The 24,351-nt window shown below is 41.4% G+C and overlaps 1 protein-coding gene across 1 annotated transcript in view; it reads left to right on the forward strand.

Annotated features, from left to right (window-relative positions):
* scai (suppressor of cancer cell invasion) overlaps positions 1-24,351 on the forward strand; it is a 46,346-nt gene that overhangs the window by 15,910 nt on the left and 6,085 nt on the right. The window contains exons 4-14 of the mRNA XM_084159832.1: positions 11,867-11,962; positions 12,127-12,213; positions 12,880-12,978; positions 14,145-14,241; positions 14,456-14,554; positions 19,023-19,175; positions 19,263-19,364; positions 19,537-19,665; positions 23,624-23,702; positions 23,837-23,936; positions 24,147-24,228. Of these exons, the coding sequence (XP_084015958.1) occupies positions 11,867-11,962; positions 12,127-12,213; positions 12,880-12,978; positions 14,145-14,241; positions 14,456-14,554; positions 19,023-19,175; positions 19,263-19,364; positions 19,537-19,665; positions 23,624-23,702; positions 23,837-23,936; positions 24,147-24,228 (1,123 nt within the window). The remainder of the gene's footprint in view (positions 1-11,866; positions 11,963-12,126; positions 12,214-12,879; positions 12,979-14,144; positions 14,242-14,455; positions 14,555-19,022; positions 19,176-19,262; positions 19,365-19,536; positions 19,666-23,623; positions 23,703-23,836; positions 23,937-24,146; positions 24,229-24,351) is intronic.

The following is a 24,351-nucleotide window of genomic DNA, read 5'->3' on the forward strand; positions in this document are numbered from 1 at the left end:
GACATTTAAATGTTTCTCCTTAAACCACTCGAGTGTTGCTTTAGCAGTATGCTTAGGGTCATTGTCCTGCTGGAAGGTGAACCTCCGTCCCAGTCTCAAATCTCTGGAAGACTGAAACAGGTTTCCCCTCAAGAATTTCCCTGTATTTAGCACAATCCATCATTTCTTCAATTCTGACCAGTTCCTCAGTCCCTGCTGCTGAAAAACATCCCCACAGCATGATGCTGCCTCCACCATGCTTCACCATGGTGTTCTCAGGGTGATGAGAGGTGTTGGGGTTGTGCCAGACATAGTGTTTTCCTTGATGGCCAAAAAGCTCAATTTTAGTCTCATCTGACCAGAGTACCTTTTTCCATATGTTTGGGGAGTCTCCCACATGCCTTTTGGCAAACACCAAACGTGTTTGCTTATTTTTTTATTTAAGCAATGGCTTTTTTCTGGCCACTCTTCCCTAAAGCCCAGCTCTGTGGAGTGTACGGCTTAAAGTGGTCCTATGGACAGATACTCCAATCTCCGCTGTGGAGCTTTGCAGCTCCTTCAGGGTTATCTTTGGTGTCTTTGTTGCCTCTGATGAATGCCCTCCTTGCCTGGTCCGTTAGTTTTGGTGGGCGGCCCTCTCTTGGCAGGTTTGTTGTGGTGCCATATTCTTTCCATTTCTTAATAATGGATTTAATGGTGCTCCGTGGGATGTTCAAAGTTTCGGATCTTTTTTTATAACCCAACCCTGATCTGTACTTTTCCACAACTTTGTCCCTGACCTGTTTGGAGAGCTCCTTGGTCTTCATGGTGCCACTTGCTTGGTGGTGCCCCTTGCTTAGTGGTGCCTTTCAGAACAGGTGTATAAACTGAGATCATGTGACTCACAGATTGCACACAGGTGGACTTTACTTAACTAATTATGTGACTTCTGAAGGTAATTGGTTGCACCAGATCTTATTTAGGGGCTTCATAGCAAAGGGGGTGAATACATATGCACACACCACTTTTCCGTTATTTATTTTATAGAATTTCTTTCACTTCACCAATTTGGACTATTTTGTGTATGTCCATTACATAAAATCCAAATAAAAATCCATTTAAATTACCGTAATTTTCGGACTATAAGCCGCGCCTTTTTCCCCATTTTTCGACCCTGCGGCTTATATAACGGTGTGGCTAATCTATGGATTTTTACAGCTAACGGCCACTAGAAGACCTCTTAAATCTATGGATTTTACAGGTTACAGTCCACCAACTTTAACTCTATGGGCTCTATGACCGGTCCGCGCCCCCCACCTTTAAGCGGCGGGCTCCAGCAGGAAAAGCTGGAGGCCGGAAAAGAGTGGTACGAGAGACAGAACGAGAGACAGAACGAGGGCAAGACAGACAGACATTACGAGCGCGAGACATTTTGTGCAAAGGAAGTTTTCATGCACAAAGCCTCATTATGGAAAACAAACGTAGAAATGCATATGATGCAGCTTTTAAGTTAAAGGCAGTCAATCTGGCTGTAAAAGAAGGAAATAGAGCTGCTGCACGTAGCCTTGGCATCAATGAGTCAATGGTGAGACGTTGGAGACGCCAGCGGGAAGAACTGTCTCAATGCAAAAAGTCAAAAAAAGCTTTCAGAGGTAATAAAAGCAGATGGCCCGAACTTGAAGACTTTCTTGAAGATTGGGTGAACACACAGAGAGCAGACGGCCGAGGTGTTTCCACCGTGCAGATCCGACTGAAAGCTGAAACAGTCGCCACCGAAATGAAAATTGAAAATTTTAGAGGTGGACCATCCTGGTGTTTTCAGATTTATGAAACGAAAGGGACTGTCCATCAGGGCGCGGACGACTGTGTGTCAGCAACTCCCTCCCGACTACCAGGAAAAAATAACAAACTTCGGCGAATTCACACAAAGAAAGATAGAGGAATATTCCATCGGACCGGACCGGACCAGATCATAAATATGGATGAAGTGCCTTTGACGTTTGACCTGCCTCTCACTAGGACTGTTAACAAGAAAGGTGAATCGTCCATCACGTTGAGAACCACTGGCCACGAGAGAACGAATTTCACTTGTGTTCTTGGCTGCACAGCATCTGGATTAAAGCTTCCGCCAATGGTGATTTTTAAGCGGATTACAATGCCAAAAGAAAAGATCCTGAACGGCATCTCCTTTAAAGTCAACAAGAAAGGGTGGATGATGGAAAGTGTAATGAATGAGTGGCTGAATGAGTGCTACGTCAAGTGCCCTGGAGGATTCTTTCGCCAAAAAAAAAGCTTAGCTCGTTTTGGACAGCATGAGGGCCCATATAACGGATTATGTGAAAGCAGCCATCAAGAGCACAAACTCGATTCCAGCTGTGATTCCTGGGAGCACAACGAAGCATCTGCAGCCACTCGACATCAGTGTCAATCGTGCGTTCAAAGTGGCACTACGCGTTCAGTGGGAGGCGTGGATGACTAGCGGCGATAAATCATTCACCAAAACTGGTCGCATGCGAAAAGCAACTTTCACTCAAGTTTGCGAGTGGATCCTGATAGCGTGGAGGAGTGTCAAAACATCCACGATCATTAACGGGTTCCGAAAGGCTGGACTACTGCGTGATGAAGAGGAGGACGCCGTCACAGCTGAGGCCCTTCAGAGGCTGTTCGATTCCGACAGTGAAGATGTGGACTTTGGTGGTTTTAGTACGCAGGAAGAAGACGGAGATGAGGATTAATGACTTGACCTTTCTGGTTACAGCCGTGTACTGCACCTTAGCCTAAAAGATGAAGACGAGGATTAATGACTTTTCTGGTAGGCTGATTACCGTATATATTTTAAGCAGCCGTGTTGCTGCAACTTTAGGCTTACGCGCTTACTGTCGTGTTACAGGCACTTTATTTAGCACTTTAAAAAAAACACATTTAATTTAGCCATTGATATTGCCCCGTCAAGCGCTGTAAGCTTTGTTTTTTGTTATGGTACTACTGTAGGCTATAATGTAGATAAATATTCAAAGATGTGCACACTTTTTCAAGGTTTTTCAAAAATAACCAAAGTTAAGTGGTTAAATGATTGTGACGCTATTAACTAATTTTGCTAGGGAACCCCTAGCACTCCCTCAAGGACCACTGGTTGAAAACCACTGCTGTAGATCACTGCCGGTATGTGCGCTGGGAGCGCACCGTTTAAGTTTGAAAGTTGAAAAGTTTGTGTGTCTGAAACGCTATGTGATACAGTACAGTTTACACAGCACAGTATATGTTCTGTAGCTACTATTGCACTAAATGGTAACACTTGAATACGTTATGCAAATATTCAACTTGTTTGTTGAAATGTTAATAAATGGGAGCTTCCTCAAGCGGCCATCTCTTTCCCGACAATCCCCTCTGTGCACGAACCCTTACATATGGTAATTAAACATTAAAACACCTGCGGCTTATAGTCCAGTGCGGCTTATATATGTACACATCATTCAATTTAGCTGCTGCGGCTTATACTCCGGTGCGCCTTATAGTGCGGAAAATACGGTACAGGTTTTAATGCATAAAGATTTGGAATGGGTTGATAGACTAGTATAATGATGTTTATCATGCACAATTGGTGCATTTCAGTTGAGCTTATTCAGTAGCAGTTGGAAACGGAAGATCATTGCCAACTGTTCACATCAGAGTTACAATGTTGCAATCACTAGGCAGCCAGCTGCCTGGAGTAGGAAACAAACTTGTTATCAATAAGCCACGTACATGGAGTATACAAAACATTAGGAACTCTCTTTCCATGACAGACTGACCAGGTGAATCCAGGTGAAAGCTATGATCCCTTATTTGATGTCACTTGTTAATTCTACTTTAATCAGTGTAGAAGAAGGGTAGGAGACGGGTTAAAAAATGATTTTTAAGCCTTGAGACAATTGAGACATGGATTGTGTATGTGTGCCATTCAGAGGATGAATGGGCAAGACAAAATATTGAAGTGCCTTTCAACAGGGTATGGTAGTAGGTGCCAGGCGCACCGGTTTGTGTCAAGAACTGCAACGCTGCTGGGTTTTTCACGCTCAACCGTTTCCCGGGTGTATCAAGAATGGTCCACCACCCAAAGGACATCCAGCCAACTTGACACAACTGTTGGAAGCATTGGAGTCAACATGGGCCAGCATCCATGTGGAATGCTTTCGACACCTTGTAGAGTCCATGCCCCGACGAATTGAGGCTGTTCTGAGGGCAAAAGGGGGGGTGCATCTCAATATTAGGAAGGTGTTCCAAATGTTTGGTATACTCAGTGTATATCACACAAGTCACAACCCCACGATAGTTCAAATTACAATAAACATAACGTTTATTAACATCATCCAGTAGAACTATACAAAGAGTGAGATGTATAATTTGAGCTTTGGAAACAAGTGTTTTCATAAATGCATGGCCCGGGCCTCATTTCACATGAGCATTGTAAAATACGTTTTCTTTCAATGAACCAGCCTTGACGAATTTCGTTAATTTACATATCGAATTCGATTGTCCAACATCAGTTATATCATTTCTTAAATGTGTGGCCGTCTAGTGTCCTCATTCCACTGCTGTGGTGCTGAATCTTAGCGGGATTGGGGCGGGCCGGCCTGGTCATGGCTAGAAGGGATCAAGCTTTTGTCAAATTAACGTCAAAAGTTGATTTCTTTTGCATTTTACCTAATCATTTTCCTAACCTTAATCTAATTATCATAACTTGCTGCCTAAGTTCTCCTAACCTGCTACGAAAAGTCAAATCGGACATTAATTTGACAATAGCTGGGTGACCGGCCGGCCCTTGTGTTCGTAGACATCCATGTTTTGTTATTTATTAGGCCTAATCAAAATGTTCATGCCTAGGCTAAATTAAATTAGAGGGGCTTAGATTCTGTTTGAAAACATCTGTTTTATTTATTTATAAAAATGTTCATATAAATAGCCTATAGGACAGGTCGTTCGCAAATTAGATTATACAAATATTATATTTGTAACCCTAGGTGTAAAATAGTAAATAATGGCTATTTCTCAGAAAGTTTTAAACTGTCAAGAGGAGTGAAACAAGGTTGTCCACTATCGGCATTTCTATTTATTGTGGCCATCGAGATGTTAGCTATTAAAATCAGATCCAAAAATAATATCAGGGATTAGAAATCCAGGGCTTAAAAACAAAGGTGTCATTGTACGCTGATGATTCATGTTTTCTTTTAAATCCACAACTACAATCACTCCACAGCCTCATAGAGAATCTAGATACATTTTCTAACCTCTCTGGATTACAACCAAATGATGACAAATGTACTATATTACGTATTGGATCAATAAAAAATTTAAATGTTACATTGCCATGTAGTTTACCAATAAAATGGTCTGATGGTGATGTGGATATACTCGGAATACATATCCCAAAGGAAATAAATGATCTCAATTCAATAAATTATAATAGAAAGTTAGCAAAAATAGATAAGATCTTGCTACCATGGAAAGGTGGGTGCCTGTCAATTTGTGGAAAAATCACCCTGATTAACTCTTTAGTATTATCCCAGTTGACCTATTTGCTTATGGTCTTGCCTACGCCTAGCGAACAGTTTTTTAAATTATATGAGAAAAAAATATTCCATTTTATTTGGAACGGCAAGCCAGACACAATTAAACGGGCCTATTTATATAATGAATATGAATTCGGAGGACAGAAATTATTAAATATTAAAGCATTAGACCTATCACTAAAAGCTTCAGTCATACAAAAGTTACACTTAAATCCGACCTGGTTCTCTAGCAAATTAGTAAGATTGTCTCACCCCATGTTCAAGAATGGCCTTTTCCCCTTTATACAGATTACAACCACTCACTTTCAGTTATTTGAAAAGGAAATCATCTCCCAGATATCACTATTTCTAAAACAAGCCATAGAAAGTTGGTTGCAATTTCAATTTAATCCTCCAGAAACGACAGAACAAATAATGCAACAAATATTGTGGTTAAACTCAAATATACTAATTGACTAAAAAACTTCTTTTTTTTGACAAAATGTTTAAAAAAGGTATAATCTTTGTAAATGATATCATCGGTAGGACTGGTGGAGTTATGTCGCACATGCAGCTAACAAAAACATATGGAAATGTCTGCTCTACCCAAAATTACAACCAAATAATTGCAGCCTTACCGCAAAAATGGAAGAGGAAAGTGGAAGGGGGAAAAGGTAAGGAACTTCTGTCGGCCTTGCATTAAATAACATAATTGGTTAAAGAAAACTGTGATAAATAAAAAAGTATATCAGTTTCATTTAAGGACCAAAGGATTGACAGCCGTCCCATATAGATTGCAAAATAGTTGGGAAGAGGTTTTTGACGTACCGATCCCATGGCATAGTGTTTATGAACTGATACGCAAAACGACACCGGATTCAAAACTTAGAATCTTTCAATTTAAATTATTATATAAAAATCTTGCTACCAATAGAATGTTATTTATATGGGGGATACAATCTTCCCAGCTCTGCAGATTTTGCTGCGAAGAGACAGAATCATTAGATCATTTGTTTTGGTACTGTCCATTTGTAGCTTGTTTTTGGACACAGGTCCAGGAATGGCTAAAGGATTGCAATATTTACCTCGAGCTAACCCTGCAGATAGCACTACTGGGTGATCTGAAAAGTCATAGTCAATCGATCAATAACATAATAATACTATTAGCAAAAATGTATATTTTCAATTCACAATCTGTAGAAACAATGAGAATAGAAAGGTTCAGAACTTTTACAAGACATCACAGTACAGTTGAAATATATATGGCAAATAGAAATCCTAAATGGATGGTGTTAAAAGATAGATGGGAGGTGTTGAATGGAATTGAAGGATGGGACTAATAACAACTAACAACAAACAATAACAAGATAACTAATAATGTAAGCACGGTGTGTCCATAATAAGTGTATGGGTTGTAGGTTGGGAGCTTTTGTGAAGGAGCACAGTTAGAAAGATATGGCATATAGAAGCAAACCGGATGGACATCATGAAAATGATCGGAGAGGTTGAGAGTAGAAGTAGTTCAGGAGAAAGAACAAACAAAATGTAATTATTGTAAAATTGACTGTGTCCATAAAATGTAGATAGTGGGTATGGGCTGGAAGTAGAGGGCTAGGCGTTGTTGTTCACTAGTTTACTCCAAGTGGGGAAAGGGTGGCGGGGTTGGAAAGTAATAAAGGGGAATATATATATTTTTTAAAGGATATGTATGTGTGTGTGTGTATATGTGTATATATATATATGTATATGTATGTATATATATTAGATAGATAGATAGATAGATATAGAAGAAAATAAAACAATTATAATTTGAAGTTTTATTATTATGTAGGCAACTTCTTCTTCTAGGCTAAATGTTATTATTTTTAAAAAATGATATTCATTTATGATTTATAGCAGGGATGAAGACGCAACGGGCAATGTATTTATTTTCAATAAAACACTAATTTCTATTCTGTTAAAATGAATTACAATCTAAATGTGATTTTGAGCACCTTGGGTGGACGCCCCAACGCGTTAAGCACCCAAAGCATATGGATGTCCGATACATTTAAAATCTTGCGGGTCACGTTGTCTGGCGGCAAATTTACGGAAACCCTGCTAAAACATAATCATTTCAAACCTTGCTTACATTTGTATACGATCACATAATTCTCTCTATTATGCATGGGAATACTTTGGAACAGATTTCCACAATTAAAATCACTTGGTGCTGATTTGCTGCAGTTTCAAAATGTCCCTGCTACATGGTATTGGAATAGCTTTATGTAAAGTGAGTAAAAACATTTTAAGTGGATGATTAAATAAATAGCATTTCATTACTTATTGAGACCCACCCCTTTTTACAACAACGACACCCACATTTGTATAGGTTTTCCAGTATCTATCAGACTGACCGGAAACAACAGAACAGGTTTAGCGATCTTGCGCATTTTTTGCGGATTTCCTTCTCCATCCCTTTCTTCACTCTGGTTGGGAATATGTCTTGTGGGTATTAATCTTGTTCATAGCGATACGAAATGAGTGGTGCATGGAATTAGGCTAAATTGAATTCTGCTTGATTATTTGACCCATCTTCCTGACTTGACATTCATTGTTTCCCACAGCCAGCAAGGGCATTAGGGTAAGAGATAATCACACGGGAACAAATAGAGAAATCAGTAGGCCTCAGTGTTACGTACCAGTGTATAGGAGCACACGTTTTCTTTGTGTCATTTTTACGAATGAATCTTCTATCCATTGTCCTCTATTTCATTATCTGAGAAAGGCAGTCTGTGTTGCGTTTTTTGACACCATGCATTTTCAAAAAGAAGTGCACACTGTACATATCCCCTTTTGCGTATTTGAGTACAAAGACTAGAGTTTGAAATGTATTGTCGGTCTGTCTGTTGTGTTTAGTGTATCTGCATTCCATATTCTGTATGCCAGTCTGGGTGAGAAATGTGTCGGCTGTATAATTGTGGCATAAATGGCACAATGTTGTGCCAAACATGCAGGGAAGGATTTGGGGTGTGTAGTGTTGACCAGTGTAGTGTTGACCAGTGTAGTGTTGACCAGTGTAGTGTTGACCAGTGTAGTGTTGACCAGTGTAGTGTTGACCAGTGTAGTGTTGACCAGTGTAGTGTTGACCAGTGTAGTGTTGACCAGTGTAGTGTTGGGTGTTTTCAGGCAATGTGTGCGTTTGCTGCTGCACTTTTTCCGCCACAGCCACCATTGCCCGTTCCTCTACACAGTCTCCAGAAACGTTGTCATGGCAATGCTTCAATGATAACGAGGCCCGGAGCTTCAGCGGGGAAATTAGAGGCAAAGTGGCCGACTTGCACCCCAGCTGACAGGCAGACCTCATCCAATTCCATCACATCACCACCCCTCTGACTCACTACTGCACGCAGCATAGCCCACACACACACACACACCACTCCTCAGGCACAACGTTGGCTAGTAGGAAAGCAAAAAATAGCCCAATGTCCAGAGAATGTCTCTGAGGAAGACCTTCAGAGGGTCTCAACTTAGCCTTTCTGCTTTGCTGTTGTGCGAATGAGTTGATATGACAGCTCAGAGGTGACCTGGATGGAAGTTTTGCATATGTATACTTCGCTATTATACACTGCTCAAAAAAATAAAGGGAACACTAAAATAACACATCCTAGATCTGAATGAATGAAATAATCTTATTAAATACTTTTTTCTTTACATAGTTGAATGTGCTGACAACAAAATCACACAAATATTATCAATGGAAATCAAATTTATCAACCCATGGAGGTCTGGATTTGGAGTCACCCTCAAAATTAAAGTGGAAAACCACACTACAGGCTGATCCAACTTTGATGTAATGTCCTTAAAACAAGTCAAAATGAGGCTCAGTAGTGTGTGTGGCCTCCATGTGCCTGTATGACCTCCCTACAACGCCTGGGCATGCTCCTGATGAGGTGGCGGATGGTCTCCTGAGGGATCTCCTCCCAGACCTGGACTAAAGCATCCGCCAACTCCTGGACAGTCTGTGGTGCAACGTGGCGTTGGTGGATGGAGCGAGACGTGATGTCCCAGATGTGCTCAATTGGATTCAGGTCTGGGGAACGGGCGGGCCAGTCCATAGCATCAATGCCTTCCTCTTACAGGAACTGCTGACACACTCCAGCCACATGAGGTCTAGCATTGTCTTGCATTAGGAAGAACCCAGGGCCAACCGCACCAGCATATGGTCTCACAAGGGGTCTGAGGATCTCATCTCGGTACCTAATGGCAGTCAGGCTACCTCTGGCGAGCACATGGAGGGCTGTGCGGCCCCCCCAAAGAAATGCCACCCCACACCATGACTGACCCACCGCCAAACCGGTCATGCTGGTGGATGTTGCAGGCAGCAGAACGTTCTCCACGGCGTCTCCAGACTCTGTCACGTCTGTCACGTGCTCAGTGTGAACCTGCTTTCATCTGTGAAGAGCACATGGCGCCAGTGGCGAATTTGCCAATCTTGGTGTTCTCTGGCAAATGCCAAACGTCCTGCACGGTGTTGGGCTGTAAGCACAACCCCCACCTGTGGACGTCGGGCCCTCATACGACCCTCATGGAGTCTGTTTCTGACCGTTTGAGCAGACACATGCACATTTGTGGCCTGCTGGAGGTCATTTTGCAGGGCTCTGGCAGTGCTCCTCCTGCTCCTCCTTGCACAAAGGCGGAGGTAGCGGTCCTGCTGCTGGGTTGTTGCCCTCCTACGGCCTCCTCCACGTCTCCTGATGTACTGGCCTGTCTCCTGGTAGCGCCTCCATGCTCTGGACACTATGCTGACAGACACAGCAAACCTTCTTGCCACAGCTCGCATTGATGTGCCATCCTGGATGAGCTGCACTACCTGAGCCACTTGTGTGGGTTGTAGACTCCGTCTCATGCTACCACTAGAGTGAAAGCACCGCCAGCATTCAAAAGTGACCAAAACATCAGCCAGGAAGCATAGGAACTGAGAAGTGGTCTGTGGTCACCACCTGCAAAGCAGTCCTTTATTGGGGGTGTCTTGCTAATTGCCTATAATTTCCACCTGTTGTCTATTCCATTTGCACAACAGCATGTGAAATGTATTGTCAATCAGTGTTGCTTCCTAAGTGGACAGTTTGATTTCACAGAAGTGTGATTGACTTGGAGTTACATTGTGTTGTTTAAGTGTTTGAGCAGTGTATAATACGGTGGAGCTCTGGGACACTCAGTGGGTAGTGCCGCTGAGGCAGACAGATTTACACTTAGAAATGATAAAACCATGTGTCAGTACGAAGCTGTCGCATAGTATTCACCCAAAATAATACAACCATGTGTCAGTACGAAGCTGTCGCATACTATTCCCCCAAATAATACAACCATGTGTCAGTACGAAGCTGTCGCATAGTATTCACCCAAAATAATACAACCATGTGTCAGTACGAAGCTGTCGCATAGTATTCCCCAAAATAATACAACCATGTGTCAGTACGAAGCTGTCGCATAGTATTCCCCAAAATAATACAACCATGTGTCAGTACGAAGCTGTCGCATACTATTCCCCCAAATAATACAACCATGTGTCGGTACGAAGCTGTCGCATAGTATTCCCCCAAAATAATACAACCATGTGTCAGTACGAAGCTGTCGCATAGTATTCCCCCAAAATAATACAACCATGTGTCAGTACGAAGCTGTCGCATAGTATTCCCCCAAAATAATAAAACCATGTGTCAGTACGAAGCTGTCGCATAGTATTCCCCAAATAATACAACCATGTGTCAGTACCAAGCTGTCGCATAGTATTCCCCAAATAATACAACCATGTGTCAGTACGAAGCTGTCGCATAGTATTCCCCAAATAATACAACCATGTGTCAGTACGAAGCTGTCGCATAGTATTCCCAAAATAATACAACCATGTGTCAGTACGAAGCTGTCGCATAGTATTCCCCAAATAATACAACCATGTGTCAGTACGAAGCTGTCGCATAGTATTCCCCAAATAATAAAACCATGTGTCAGTACGAAGCTGTCGCATAGTATTCCCCAAATAATACAACCATGTGTCAGTACCAAGCTGTCGCATAGTATTCCCCAAATAATACAACCATGTGTCAGTACGAAGCTGTCGCATAGTATTCCCCAAAATAATAACAACATAGTAAAGATGATACATGCACACCTGCAAAAAGCCTTAAATGTCATACTTGTAGTAGTAAAGGCCGCCCCCAAGCCTGACAAGGCGCTAAGCTCTAATGAAGAGGTGTCCTCACATTACGATGTCTTCATTTGTTATGGGGTTGAAGGCTGGAAGGTTGCCCTTTCTCCAATCAGGAAAGAGGGTGTGAGTGTGCTACTTGGCTGCATTTTCCTTCCTCTCAACCCCCTCACCCTCTTGTCTCTTGCAGAGATCTTCCTCAGTACGGGCACAAGCAGTGGCAGTCCTACTTCGGCCGCACCTTTGACGTCTACACCAAGCTTTGGAAGTTTCAGCAGCAGCACAGGTCAGCTGACCACTGACTGCTCCGTTCTCTCTGACACACATTTTCCCAGATGGATAGATCAAGAACGTTTGAGCCTAGTGGATTAGATGGAGAAATGTGTTGGCTTAAACATTAATTTTAAACGCAGCATTGCTTCTTTTTTTTCTATTCTTGCTTGGGAGCAGGCAGGTCCTGGACAATCGGTATGGCCTGAAGAGATGGCAGATAGGGGAGGTGGCATCCAAAATAGGCCAGCTGTACTACCACTACTAGTAAGGTTCCTCCCAACTGCACACGCACACACACACACACAGAATGTTGTCACATATCCTTATCTTTCATGTCCTGGAACATTTTGTTTGTCTGATCCGTGCTTAAACTCCGGTAACTTGTGTGATAACGAATCCTGGTTCAAACAATTTATGGTACTTGATGGAGAGGTCGGTCCAGTATCTAGGATCTAGGGGTGGGCCCGACTCTAAATCCGTTATTCGGATGTGCACAAAAAGTTAAACTGGGAAAGAAAATACTAAATGTTTCAGAATTAGCTGCCATTTGTAGCTATTTAGTTGCCACATGTAGCACTGTTTGTGTGCACCTGTGAATTAAGCAATAAAAAAGGTACAATGACAAAAAAACAATGAAAATCTTGTAAACTAAAATTACTATTTTATTTGGGATTAAAACTAATATGTTTGGCATAACTGAATTTTGGAAAGACTGACTAAAACAAAATAAAAAACGGTGTGAGATGGATTTCTTTACGGTATAAAAACAAGCTGACATGCAGAATTCGTATTTCCTGAAGCGTTCTCTAAATGTATTGAGTTGATCAAATTTGTTTCGTTCTTGATACACTTATTCTGGAACTACCAGGGTACCATTGTCACACTCAATACCGAGGTCTTGGCACACCATTTTCTCTTTTTGTGTTGTAGTCTTCGTACCTCAGAAACAAGTTACCTGAATGAGGCCTTCTCGTTCTACTCGGCCATCCGCCAGCGGTCCTACTACTATCAGGTCAACAAAGAGGATAGGTGAGTGCCAACGCAAGGCATTTTATTGATTTTAAGAAATTTGATAGAGCACTCTGAACATGCCCGTCTGGCTTCCATTCATTTTTGGTCCCAGGAGGTTAATGCTAGCCAGAGGCTGTTGTAACATAGCAAAACAACTGAACTATGCACTTAAAAGCGTGGGTCAATTGAATACAGACAAGGTATGGATAAAACCATATACATTTGTATTTGGAGTGAAGTATCCCTGACAGTCAGACAACTTAACAATAATGCAAAAATACATATGAGTAACAGGGGTAGTTTATATACTTGCAGTTTCTGTGATTTCTGTGATTTAAATCAAATACATATATTTTTTTTACCCTCAGCACATTACGTTTTTCAACATGTTCAAGAGCTTTTGAGGTCTGAACAACTTCAACCAATGAGATTTTAGATAGCTAGCTAACGTTGCTAATAACTTAGCTAGCTTGCTAAGGTTGGCAATGTGAACAAACTAGCTACATGATTAAGGCTGTAAATGGCTTTGTTTCATTACCTATTGGTTGAAAAGGTGAACGGTCAGTGATGAAACGTGTCAACTCGTAGACTCAAATTCTGAGTTTCCCACTTGTAACCCCGACTTGGAGCGTCGTTCGGCTATGTTAGAGTTGGAAAGTTGTATTTCCGAATTTCCGACAGCACTTGAATGCAGCTTTTTTAGCCACTAAATAATTGTCTGTTTGCTGCTGAACCAGGTGAACGTAGTAATGGGTTAGCTGGCTTGCTAACAGGTTTTAAAAAATGACATTTTTCAAAACCCAGCTAAACCACTGATGAGCTGTAAGAGCTGTGAAAGGTGGGTGAGTGATTTAGCTAGCAACAATCCACATGGCGATAATGTTTATTTTTACATAATGATATTTGTTGAAGGTGTTTATGGTAGACTGAGCCAAATTACATAATCACATTTAAACAAGTATACATGTCTTTGTCACTTGTATGAGCTCTCAAAAAGTCATGAAATCTATAGAAAGATACTGGCAGAGTACCTGCAGTCACAAAATTGTTGTGAATGTTCCAAAAGCTAGATTCATTTGGTGCTGCTGGAACAAAACACATAAACATTTTACTCTGTGTGTTTGTGCTTGCCAGGGATAGATTGTAACACAACTCTGTATTCCATTGTCTCACCCTCCTGTTAGGCCTGAGTTGGTAGTGAAGAAGCTTCGGTATTATGCCCGGTACATAGTTGTCTGTTTACTTCTGAACAAGATGGACCTAGTGAAACTGCTGGTCAAGGTAAGAAACATGTGGATAAACAAACGATTACCAGAGGATGTTCTCAATCTCCTTTGTATCTATTTAGGCCTTTCTGTTGTATTTATTTTATTTTTGGAGTTTAGTATGTAGACGTTTCAGCCTGAAAATGTTTAATTATAAAATACATATATTTAACTTGCATGCATTAGTGTGCTTTGTATGGTGTGTATAACATGGGTCTCCCCTCCTGCAGGAGCTGTCAGAGGAAATCGAGGACTACACACAGCGTTTCAACACAGAAGATCAGTTGGAATGGAATCTGGTCTTACAGGAGGTGGCAGCTTTTGTGGAGGTCAGATCCCAAATAGGTTGTGTGTTTGTACTGATATGTAGGCTACGTGTGCCTTTTTAAAATTGATGTAGTTCTGTCCTTGAGCTGCTCTTGTCTATTAATGTTATGTATTATGTCATGCTTCATGTTTTGTGTGGACCCCAGGAAGAGTAGCTGCTGCTTTCGCAACCGCTAATGGGGATCCTAATAAAATACCAAAGAATAACCTGACTGTATATAAAGAAACACTGCAGGAGTGTTTTACACACTAATGATAGGCAGTTAACCCCCTTAGAGTCTATGTCCGCGGCCCCGCAGAACAATTTAATTAGCATGATAATAATAAATCCCCATCAAAATCTGTCAGTTTAAGCTATAATGACCCCTCTTCATGGAAAGATGAGACTCTAACGAACACGATAGTGTTCTCTGTTTTGTTCTACGACCCTCACAAGCGTCACGGGACTCGTCTGAAGTCAGAACAGCCGATCTGCCAACTTCTGTCTGTAGCGTCCAAACAGTTTGGGCTACACTCTATGACCACTGTATGGAAAGGCAAGTCTGTCACGAACACGTACAGTACCAGTCAAAAGTTTGGACACACCTACACATTCAAGGGTTTTTCTTTATTTTTACTATTTTTTACATTGTAGAATAATAGTGAAGACATCAAAACTATGAAATAACACATATGGAATCATGTAGTAACCAAAGAAGTTTTAAACAAAAAATTTTTTTTGAGATTCTTCAAATAGCCACCCTTTGCCTTGACAGCTTTGCACACTCTTGGCATTCTCTTAACCAGCTTCACCTGGAATGCTTTTCCAACAGTCTTGAAGGAGTTCCCACATATGCTGAGCACTTGTTGGCTGCTTTTCCTTCACTCTGCTGTCCGACTCATCCCAAACCATCTCAATTGGGTTGAGGTCGGGGGATTGTGGAGGCCAGGTCATCTGATGCAGCACTCCATCACTCTCCTTCTTGGTCAAATAGCCCTTACACAACCTGGAGGTGTGTTGGGTCATTGTCCTGTTGAAAAACAAATGATAGTCCCACTAAACCCAAACCAGATGAGATGGCGTATCGCTGCAGAATGCTGTCGTAGCCATGCTGGTTAAGTGTGCCTTGAATTCAAAATAAATCACAGACAGTGTCACCAGCAAAGCACCCCCAAACCATAACACGACCTCCTCCATGCTTTATGGTTGGAACTACACATGCAGAGATCATCCGTTCACCCACACCGCGTCTCACAAAGACACAGTGGTTTGAACCAAAAATCTCAAATTTGGACTCCAGACCAAAGGACACATTTCCACCGGTCTAATGTCCATTGCTCGTGTTTCTTGGCCCAAGCAGATCTCTTCTTCTTATTGGTGTCCTATAGTAGTGGTTTCTTTGCAGCAATTCGACCATGAAGGCCTGATTCACACAGTCCCCTCTGAACAGTTGATGTTGAGATGTGTCTGTTACTTGAACTCTTTATTTGGGCTGCAATTTCTGAGGCTAGTAACTCTAATGAACTTACCCTCTGCAGCAGCGGTAACTCTGGGTCTTCCATTCCTGTGGTGGTCCTCATGAGAGTCAGTTTCATTATAGCGCTTGATGGTTTTTGTGACTGCACTTGAAGAAACCATGAAGCTGGTTCAGAGAATGCCAAGAGTGTGCAAAGCCGTCATCAAGGCAAATGGTGGCTATTTGAAGAATCTCAAATATAAAATATATTTTGATTTGTTGAACACTTTTTTGGTTACTACATGATTCCATGTGTTATTTCATAGTTTTGATGTCTTCAATATTATTCTACAATGTAAAAAATTGTACAAATAAAAACCCTTGAATGAGGTAGGTGTGTCCAAACTTTTGACTGGTACTGTATATGTCGGTTGTTTTGCTCTAGGACGCCCACAAGCCTCACAAGAATAATCTGAAGGTAGCCGGGTACCAGTTAAAAAAATTAATGAAGGTACAGTTGAAGTCGGAAGTTTACATACACTTAGGTTGGAGTCATTAAAACTTGTTTTTCAACCACTCCACAAATGTCTTTTTTTTTAAACTATAGTTTTGGCAAGTCGGTTAGGACATCTACTTTGTGCATGACACAAGTAATATTTCCAACAATTGTTTACAGACAGATCATTTCACTTATAATTCACTGTATCACAATTCCAGTGGGTCAGAAGTTTACATACACTAAGTTGACTGTGCCTTTAAACAGCTTGGAAAATTCCAGAGAATGAGGTCATGGCTTTAGAAGCTTCTGATAGGCTAATTTACATAATTTGAGTCAATTGGAGGTGTACCTGTGGATGTATTTCAAGGCCTACCTTCAAACTCGGTGCCTCTTTGCTTGACATCATGATAAAATCAGCCAAGACCTCAGGAAAAAAATTGTAGACCTCCACAAGTCTGGTTCATCCTTGGGAGCAATTTCCAAACACCTGAAGGTACCACGTTCTTCTGTACAAACAATAGTACGCAAGTATAAACACCATGGGACCACGCAGCCGTCATACCGCTCAGGAAGGAGACGCGTTCTGTCTCCTAGAGATGAACGTACTTTGGTGCGAAAAGTGCAAATCAATCCCAGAATAACAGCAAAGGACCTTGTGAAGATGATGGAGGAAACGGTTGCAAAAGTATCTATATCCACAGTAAAACAAGTCCTATATCGACCTAACCTGAAAGGCCGCTTAGCAAGGAAGAAGCCACTTTTCCAAAACCGCCATAAATAAGACAGACTATGGTTTGCAACTGCACATGGGGATAAAGATCGTACTTTTTGGAGAAATGTCCTCTGATCTGATTAAACAAATATATAACTGTTTGGCCATAATGACCATTGTTATGTTTGGAGGAAAAATGGGGCAGCTTGCAAGCCGAAGAACACCATCCCAACCATGAAGCATGGGGGTGGCAGCATCATGCTGTGGGGGTGCTTTGCTGCAGGAGGGAGTGGTGCACTTCACAAAATAGATGGCATCATGAGGAAGGAAAATTACGTGGATATATTGAAGCAACATCTCAAGACATCAGTCAGGAAGTTAAAGCTTGGTCGCAAATGGGTCTTCCAAATGGACAATGACCCCAAGCATACTTCCAAAGTTGTGGCAAAATGGCTTAAGGACAACAAAGTCAAGGTATTGAAGTGGCCATCACAAAGCCCTGACCTCAATCCTATAGAAAATGTGTGGGCAGAACTGAAAAAGCGTGTGCGAGCAAGGAGGCCTACAAACCTGACTCAGTTACACCAGCTCTGTCAGGAGGAGTGGGCCAAAATTCACCCAACTTATTGTAGGAAGCTTGTGGAAGACTACCTGAAACGTTTGACCCAAGTTAAACAATTTAAAGGCAATGCTACCAAATACTAATTGAGTGTATGTAAACTTCTGACCCACTGGGAATGTGATGAAAGAAATAAAAGCTGAAATAAATCATTCACTCTACTATTATTCTGACATTTCACATTCTTAAAATAAAGTAGTGATCCTAACTGACCTAAGACAGGGAATTTTTACTAGGATTAAATGTCAGGAATTGTGAAAAACTGAATTTTTAAATGTAGTTGGCTAAGGTGTATGTAAACTTCCGACTTCAACTGTATATGTGGAGATACTAGTTTAGTGCATAAAATAAGGGGTTAAATCCATGTAAAAATAATGAAGTTTCGTATATCTCTGATATAGGACATATACTTCAGAACAAACTTCCTTTAGATAATTTTTTTGACCATATGTTATTCCATGAAGCTGTTATTCAATGCGTTTCTTTGGGTTAATTAGCAGTAAGGCAAAAAAAAAAAAAGATACCTTACGTGGTCCTAAAATTTAAAATGAAACAGCTAAATGATCCTTGGTTGAAAAATTCCATATGTTCGCTTAGTAGAACCTGACTTGTCTTGTTAAATAAAGGTTACATTTTTTTAAATTCAAAAATATGCAGGGACATTTCATAAAGATACTCAGAGTAAACTTTTGCAGTCTTGAGAGAAATGATCAGCTTTGAGGATGGGTTTGGCTTATGTCGTTATAAGCAGAGGTTTTGGTTTTTAACAGTATTGGTATGAACTTACTTTATCCCTTCACGATCTCTTGATGACTTTTACCTTACTGTGCCTACTGCCCATTTCCTACTACGAAAGGGGGAAATGTCATAACTTATGAATGAAGGATATAATCAACACTTAAAGGAGGCCTCCACGAGTCAGCAAAAATTGGATGGGTTTCCACCAAGCATTACTAAAGTATTATCAACAGTGGCTAACCTATTAACTGAAGGACTGTCATTTAATTAATTCAGCATTTGGGGGATGAAATTATGAATGTGTATTTGTCAATCTGCGATATTTTGTGTAAAAAATGTTGCATACCACAGAAGTGTTAGTAGAACAGTGTGCACATTCGAGTACAAGTGAAGCTGTGCACAAGTGAAGCTATGTGTGATAGGTTTGTAAAGTGTGTGTGTGTGTGTGTTTTGTTTCTGTGAGCAGGCAGACCCAGTGGTGGTGCTGAACGATGAAAATACTGTGGTCTTCACATCCAATCGACTACAGGAGGGGGGCGTGCCTCAGTTGGAACAGGGAATGGTGGTTGGCCAGCTCACCCTGGCAGATGCACTAATCATTGGCAACTGCAACAACCAGGTGTGTGAACACAGATTCTAGTCTAAAGCCCAGCTCTAAAACAACTCCTAGACCACATTCTAAACTATAATAATTTGTGTTTGTCAGGTCAAGTTCAGTGAGCTAACCATCGATATGTTCCGCATACTCCAAGCTTTGGAGCGGGAACCAGTCAACCTGGCTACGACGACTTCTAAACCTGGAACATTGGTGAGGGGGAATACTGGAAACGCATCTTACACTAATGTGTTGTGGACAACAACACAGCCAGAATATTGCAAATGTAAAAGTCTCGAATGTGATATGGGCGAAAGGCAGCGCTGGCAACCCTGCATGAAACCTGTCCTGTAAACAGCTGCTTACTCTGTGTCTTCCTTCACAGGCCCTTACCCCATGTCTTCCTTCACAGGAACCCAGCGAGAAGCCAGCCAAGAGAGAAAACCCTCACAAGTACCTGCTGTACAAGCCAACGTTCAGCCAGCTCTACACCTTCTTGTCTGCCTCCTTTAAGGTCAGTCTCCACCGGTCTTCCCTCTGCTCTGCCTTCATGTTCCAAAATGGCTGCTTAGCCATCATGCTTGGCCGAGCTGAAGAAAGTTGTTGCTACTTTTCATCACCCCCACCTTTTATCTGCCTTTTTATAAGCTTGTGGATTTAGCAAAATGCCAGTAGCTTTTATATGTAGTCGTTTTAGTGGTACTCTACTCCTGTGCAAAGAATTCTGTCTAGCTTACCTTAAAGGTGTTAATTTGACAACAAATCAGGTCCTACCTAGGGCTGTTACGGTGACCGTATTACCGCCACACCGGTGGTCACGAGTCATGAAGGCAGTCAAATTCCACGTGACCGTTTAGTCATGGTAATTAGGCTTATCCAAGCTCTGATGCTGCTGATGGTCATTAGTAGCCTACCAAACTTGCTAACTGCCTGGTACTCAGCACTCTAATCACTCTGACTTCAATGCAAATCTAATCAAACATTTAATGAGAGCCCATGAGCTCATGTTGCGCAACATTTCTATAGGCTATGCAATTGCATGCAAAAAACAGAGTGATGGCCTCTACTAAAAAGAGGAGGATCCCATCAGCTTTCTATAGGCTAGGCCTACTATATTTATTTCTCAACTTTCCTAATATTAAGCACATTGCTTATCTTTACAACAGGAGTATAGCCTACCTGGTTGGCATGAAATGAACCACGGGAAAAGCATCCTTCATTCGCTATTTAAGTGCGTAGATGACATGTATTTTTTTACGCTGCCGCTGTTTCGAGACAGGTTCATGATAATGGTCCATTCTAAATCAAAACAAATTTCACACATATTTAGTATATGTAAAGACGAGATTAAAGACAAGATTAAATCAAGAATAGTGTGATGGGTGACAATATTAGCCTATCACTTGTGAATTATGTATTATCACTTCTGAATGATGCCCAGCTTAAGGCAAGAAACGGCACATTATATATATATTTTTTCAAATCATAGTCGCACACCTCATGGTAACCTACAGTGAGGGAAAAAAGTATTTGATCCCCTGCTGATTTTGTACGTTTGCCCACTGACAAAGAAATGATCAGTCTATAATTTTAATGGTAGGTTTATTTGAACAGTGAGAGACAGAATTACAACAAAAAAATCCAGAAAAACGCATGTCAAAAATGTTATAAATTGATTTGCATTTTAATGAGGGAAATAAGTTTTCGAGGCTGACGTTTGGCAACTCGAACCTTCAGCTCCCTCCACATATTTTCTATTGGATTAAGGTCTGGAGACTGGCTAGGCCACTCCAGGACGTTAATGTGCTTTTTCTTGAGCCACTCCTTTGTTGCCTTGGCCGTGTGTTTTGGGTCATTGTCATGCTGGAATACCCATCCACGACCCATTTTCAATGCCCTGGCTGAGGGAAGGAGGTTCTCACCCGAGATTTGACGGTACATGGCCCCGTCCATCGTCCCTTTGATGTGGTGAAGTTGTCCTGTCCCCTTAGCAGAAAAACACCCCCAAAGCATAATGTTTCCACCTCCATGTTTGACGGTGGGGATGGTGTTCTTGGGGTCATAGGCAGCATTCCTCCTCCTCCTCCAAACACGGTGAGTTTAGTTGATGCCAAAGAGCTCAGTTTTGGTCTCATCTGACCACAACACTTTCACGCAGTTCTCCTCTGAATCATTCAGATGTTCATTGGCAAACTTCAGACGGGCCTGTATATGTGCTTTCTTGAGCAGGGGGACCTTGCAGGCGCTGCAGGATTTCAGTCCTTCAGGAATCCTGCAGGATTTCAGTAGTGTGTTACCAATTGTTTTCTTGGTGACTATGGTCCCAGCTGCCCGTGTAGTTCTGGGCTGATTCCTCACCGTTCTCATGATCATTGCAACTCCACTAGGTGAGATCTTGCATGGAGTCCCAGGCCGAGGGAGATTGACAGTTATTTTGTGTTTCTTCCATTTGCGAGTAATCGCACCAACTGTTGTCACCTTCTCACCAAGCTGCTTGGCGATGGTCTTGTAGCCCATTCCAGCCTTGTGTAGGTCTACAATCTTGTCCCTGACATCCCTGGAGAGCTCTTTGGTCTTGGCCATGGTGGATAGTTTGGAATCTGATTGATTGATTGCTTCTGTGGACAGGTGTCTTTTATACAGGTAACAAACTGAGATTAGGAGCACTCCCTTTAAGAGTGTGCTCCTAATCTCAGTTTGTTACCTGTATAAAAGCACCTGGGAGCCAGAAATCTTTCTGATTGAGAGGGGGTCAAATACTTATTTCCCTCATTTAAAATGCAAATCAATTTATAACATTTTTTACATGCGTTTTTCTGGATTTTTTTGTTGTTATTCTGTCTCTCACTGTTCAAATAAACCTACCATTACAATTATAGACTGATCATTTCTTTGTCGGTGGGCAAATGTACAAAATCAGCAGGGGATCAAATACTTTTTTCCCTCACTGTATTCCATAGGCCTATATGTTTTAATAAGGTTTGTATCACAACTAAAGTGGCCAAATAACTTCTTAAAATTAAGCACATTCATCTGCTTTACAATGGGTGTAGAGCCTAACTGGCATACGTACACAGAGTGTGAGTTTCACCATTGAAATGCACCTTTATAATAAAAGCATTACATGCATAATCGCATTTGTGGTCACGTTTGAGAATGGTGTTTTCCTGCTAATGGAACATTCATGCTTATAGCCTGCTGCCGTGTGTGCATTGCTGTCCTTATAATGTGAAGAAATAGCCTCATAGTTTATCAACATTTTAAGCTAAACGTTCTCATCTGTTGCGTCAGGCTCATTGCTTTAAACAGGTTTTTTGATGCAGGTGGTTGTATTAATTTGGGATCTATCACATCCCACAACTGTCCCAGACTGTTTGGAATATTTATTTATCGCACAGAATAGAATAGGTCAACTTTTGTACTATGGGGGATAGTAGATTGACATAGGCTAGTGCTTTTGCTGTTCGTTAGGCCTACTCATCTAGTTGGCTGACGAAAAGTAAATGTGGACAGTTCTTCCAATATGCGCCTCGGAGTTGTGTCCCCAATGTGTCAGTCTTCACTTGTAGCCTGTGAGAAAGATCCAATCACGTGACTGAGAGCCCCGTGAGTGAGAGATGCTTCGGCACGCAGCCGGGAGAAGGGAATTATTATATTCAGCCCAAGGGCACAACTGCATGGATCTTTTATAGGGGCATTACGGCCACACAAAGGGGATGCAGCTGGGAAATTCGAGGCATTATCAAGTGCTTGTCAAATTGTGAGTGAGAGGTGTTTCTTTGTTAACCGCTCAACACAGAATAGCCGCATGTGCGCACTCCCTCAAATCGTTTGGAGAAAATATCCTTTCTATTTTATTCAGCTTTGTTCAATTGTATTCTTCATACTATAAAATAATAAGCAAATGTTGTCTGCTAAATTAACTACTGTAGCCCACAGCCAATTGACATAGCCAGATCAGGACCTAACATAAGGACAAGTCAGAGTATGCTATGCTGTTCTTCTAAAATAGACTACATTTTCTTCCTATCATGTTTCTTTAGACCTGTCTAAAATAAATAATGGATTTATTGTGAAGGTGTAGGCTATATTACATGGATTTATTAGACTTTTTTTAAATGAAGGTGTTCCAAAGGTCTGCATCAGTGACTTGTAGGCTGTGTGTGGAAGCCAGGAGATGCTAAATGTGTTTATGTTAATTAACAGTCAATTACCGTGAGACCGGCAGTTATTTGCTTGACTGTCACCGGCTGATAATATTTCATGACCGCCACAGCCCTAGTCCTACCCAATGGAAATGGAAACGCTGAACAGAAAAAAATCTACATCCTGTTCTAGAGAACATCCTAATGGAATCCCATCAGAATTGAATAAAATGTAAATAAAATGTATATTTGAATAGATTAACGTAGATTTGACCAAACTCTACAATTTCTGGATGGTATTGGCTGATTTTAGGTGTTGTTTTGTAGGAGTTGCCAGCGAACAGTGTGCTGCTCGTCTATCTTTCAGCTACTGGAGTCTTCCCTACCGGACGCTTGGATTATGAGGGTACACCAGCCCCCCCTTACATTTTGTAAACACACACTCACTGGTTCACACACTGGTCAGCTTCTTCCAGCAGGAGCTGAAATTCATCTGATAATTTATTCCAAAAATGTATTTGACTGTGTTTTTTTTATCAGGACCATATGACTTTGGAGGAGTTCTCACCAACACAAACCGTGATGTGGTGAACGGGGAGACTGTACAGAAAAGGAACCAAGCCCAAAAAGAGATGCACTGGTAAGGAACAGGCGCTGGCAGTCCACTTTCCTCAATATGTTTTTTAACATTTGGCAGACATGAGATGCATGTACAGTATTGGCCTTTAAGAAGTTACAGAGAACTTGCAAAGCCCACTTTATTTGTAAACATACTCTACGATATTCACCCAAATTGTTTGTAACGTGTGTGTGTGTACATGCAATGACTGTTGACTTCTGTATGCCTTAGCCTTCACCCTGGGGACTTGTTCCCTTTCACCCGGAAGCCTCTTTTTGTCATTGTGGACTCTTCCAACAGCACAGCCTATAAGGTTGGTGAGAATTACATTCATCACAATTACACCTTTTTTGGGTTAAGATGAGGATAATGATAACTTTATGAGGTGCTTTTCATACATTGGTAAAACACTCAACAACTTGTTTTAATTAAGACT

Source organism: Coregonus lavaretus, assembly GCF_964263955.1.
Source record: "Coregonus lavaretus genome assembly, chromosome: 4".
In the NCBI taxonomy this organism is placed as follows: Eukaryota; Metazoa; Chordata; class Actinopteri; order Salmoniformes; family Salmonidae; genus Coregonus; species Coregonus lavaretus.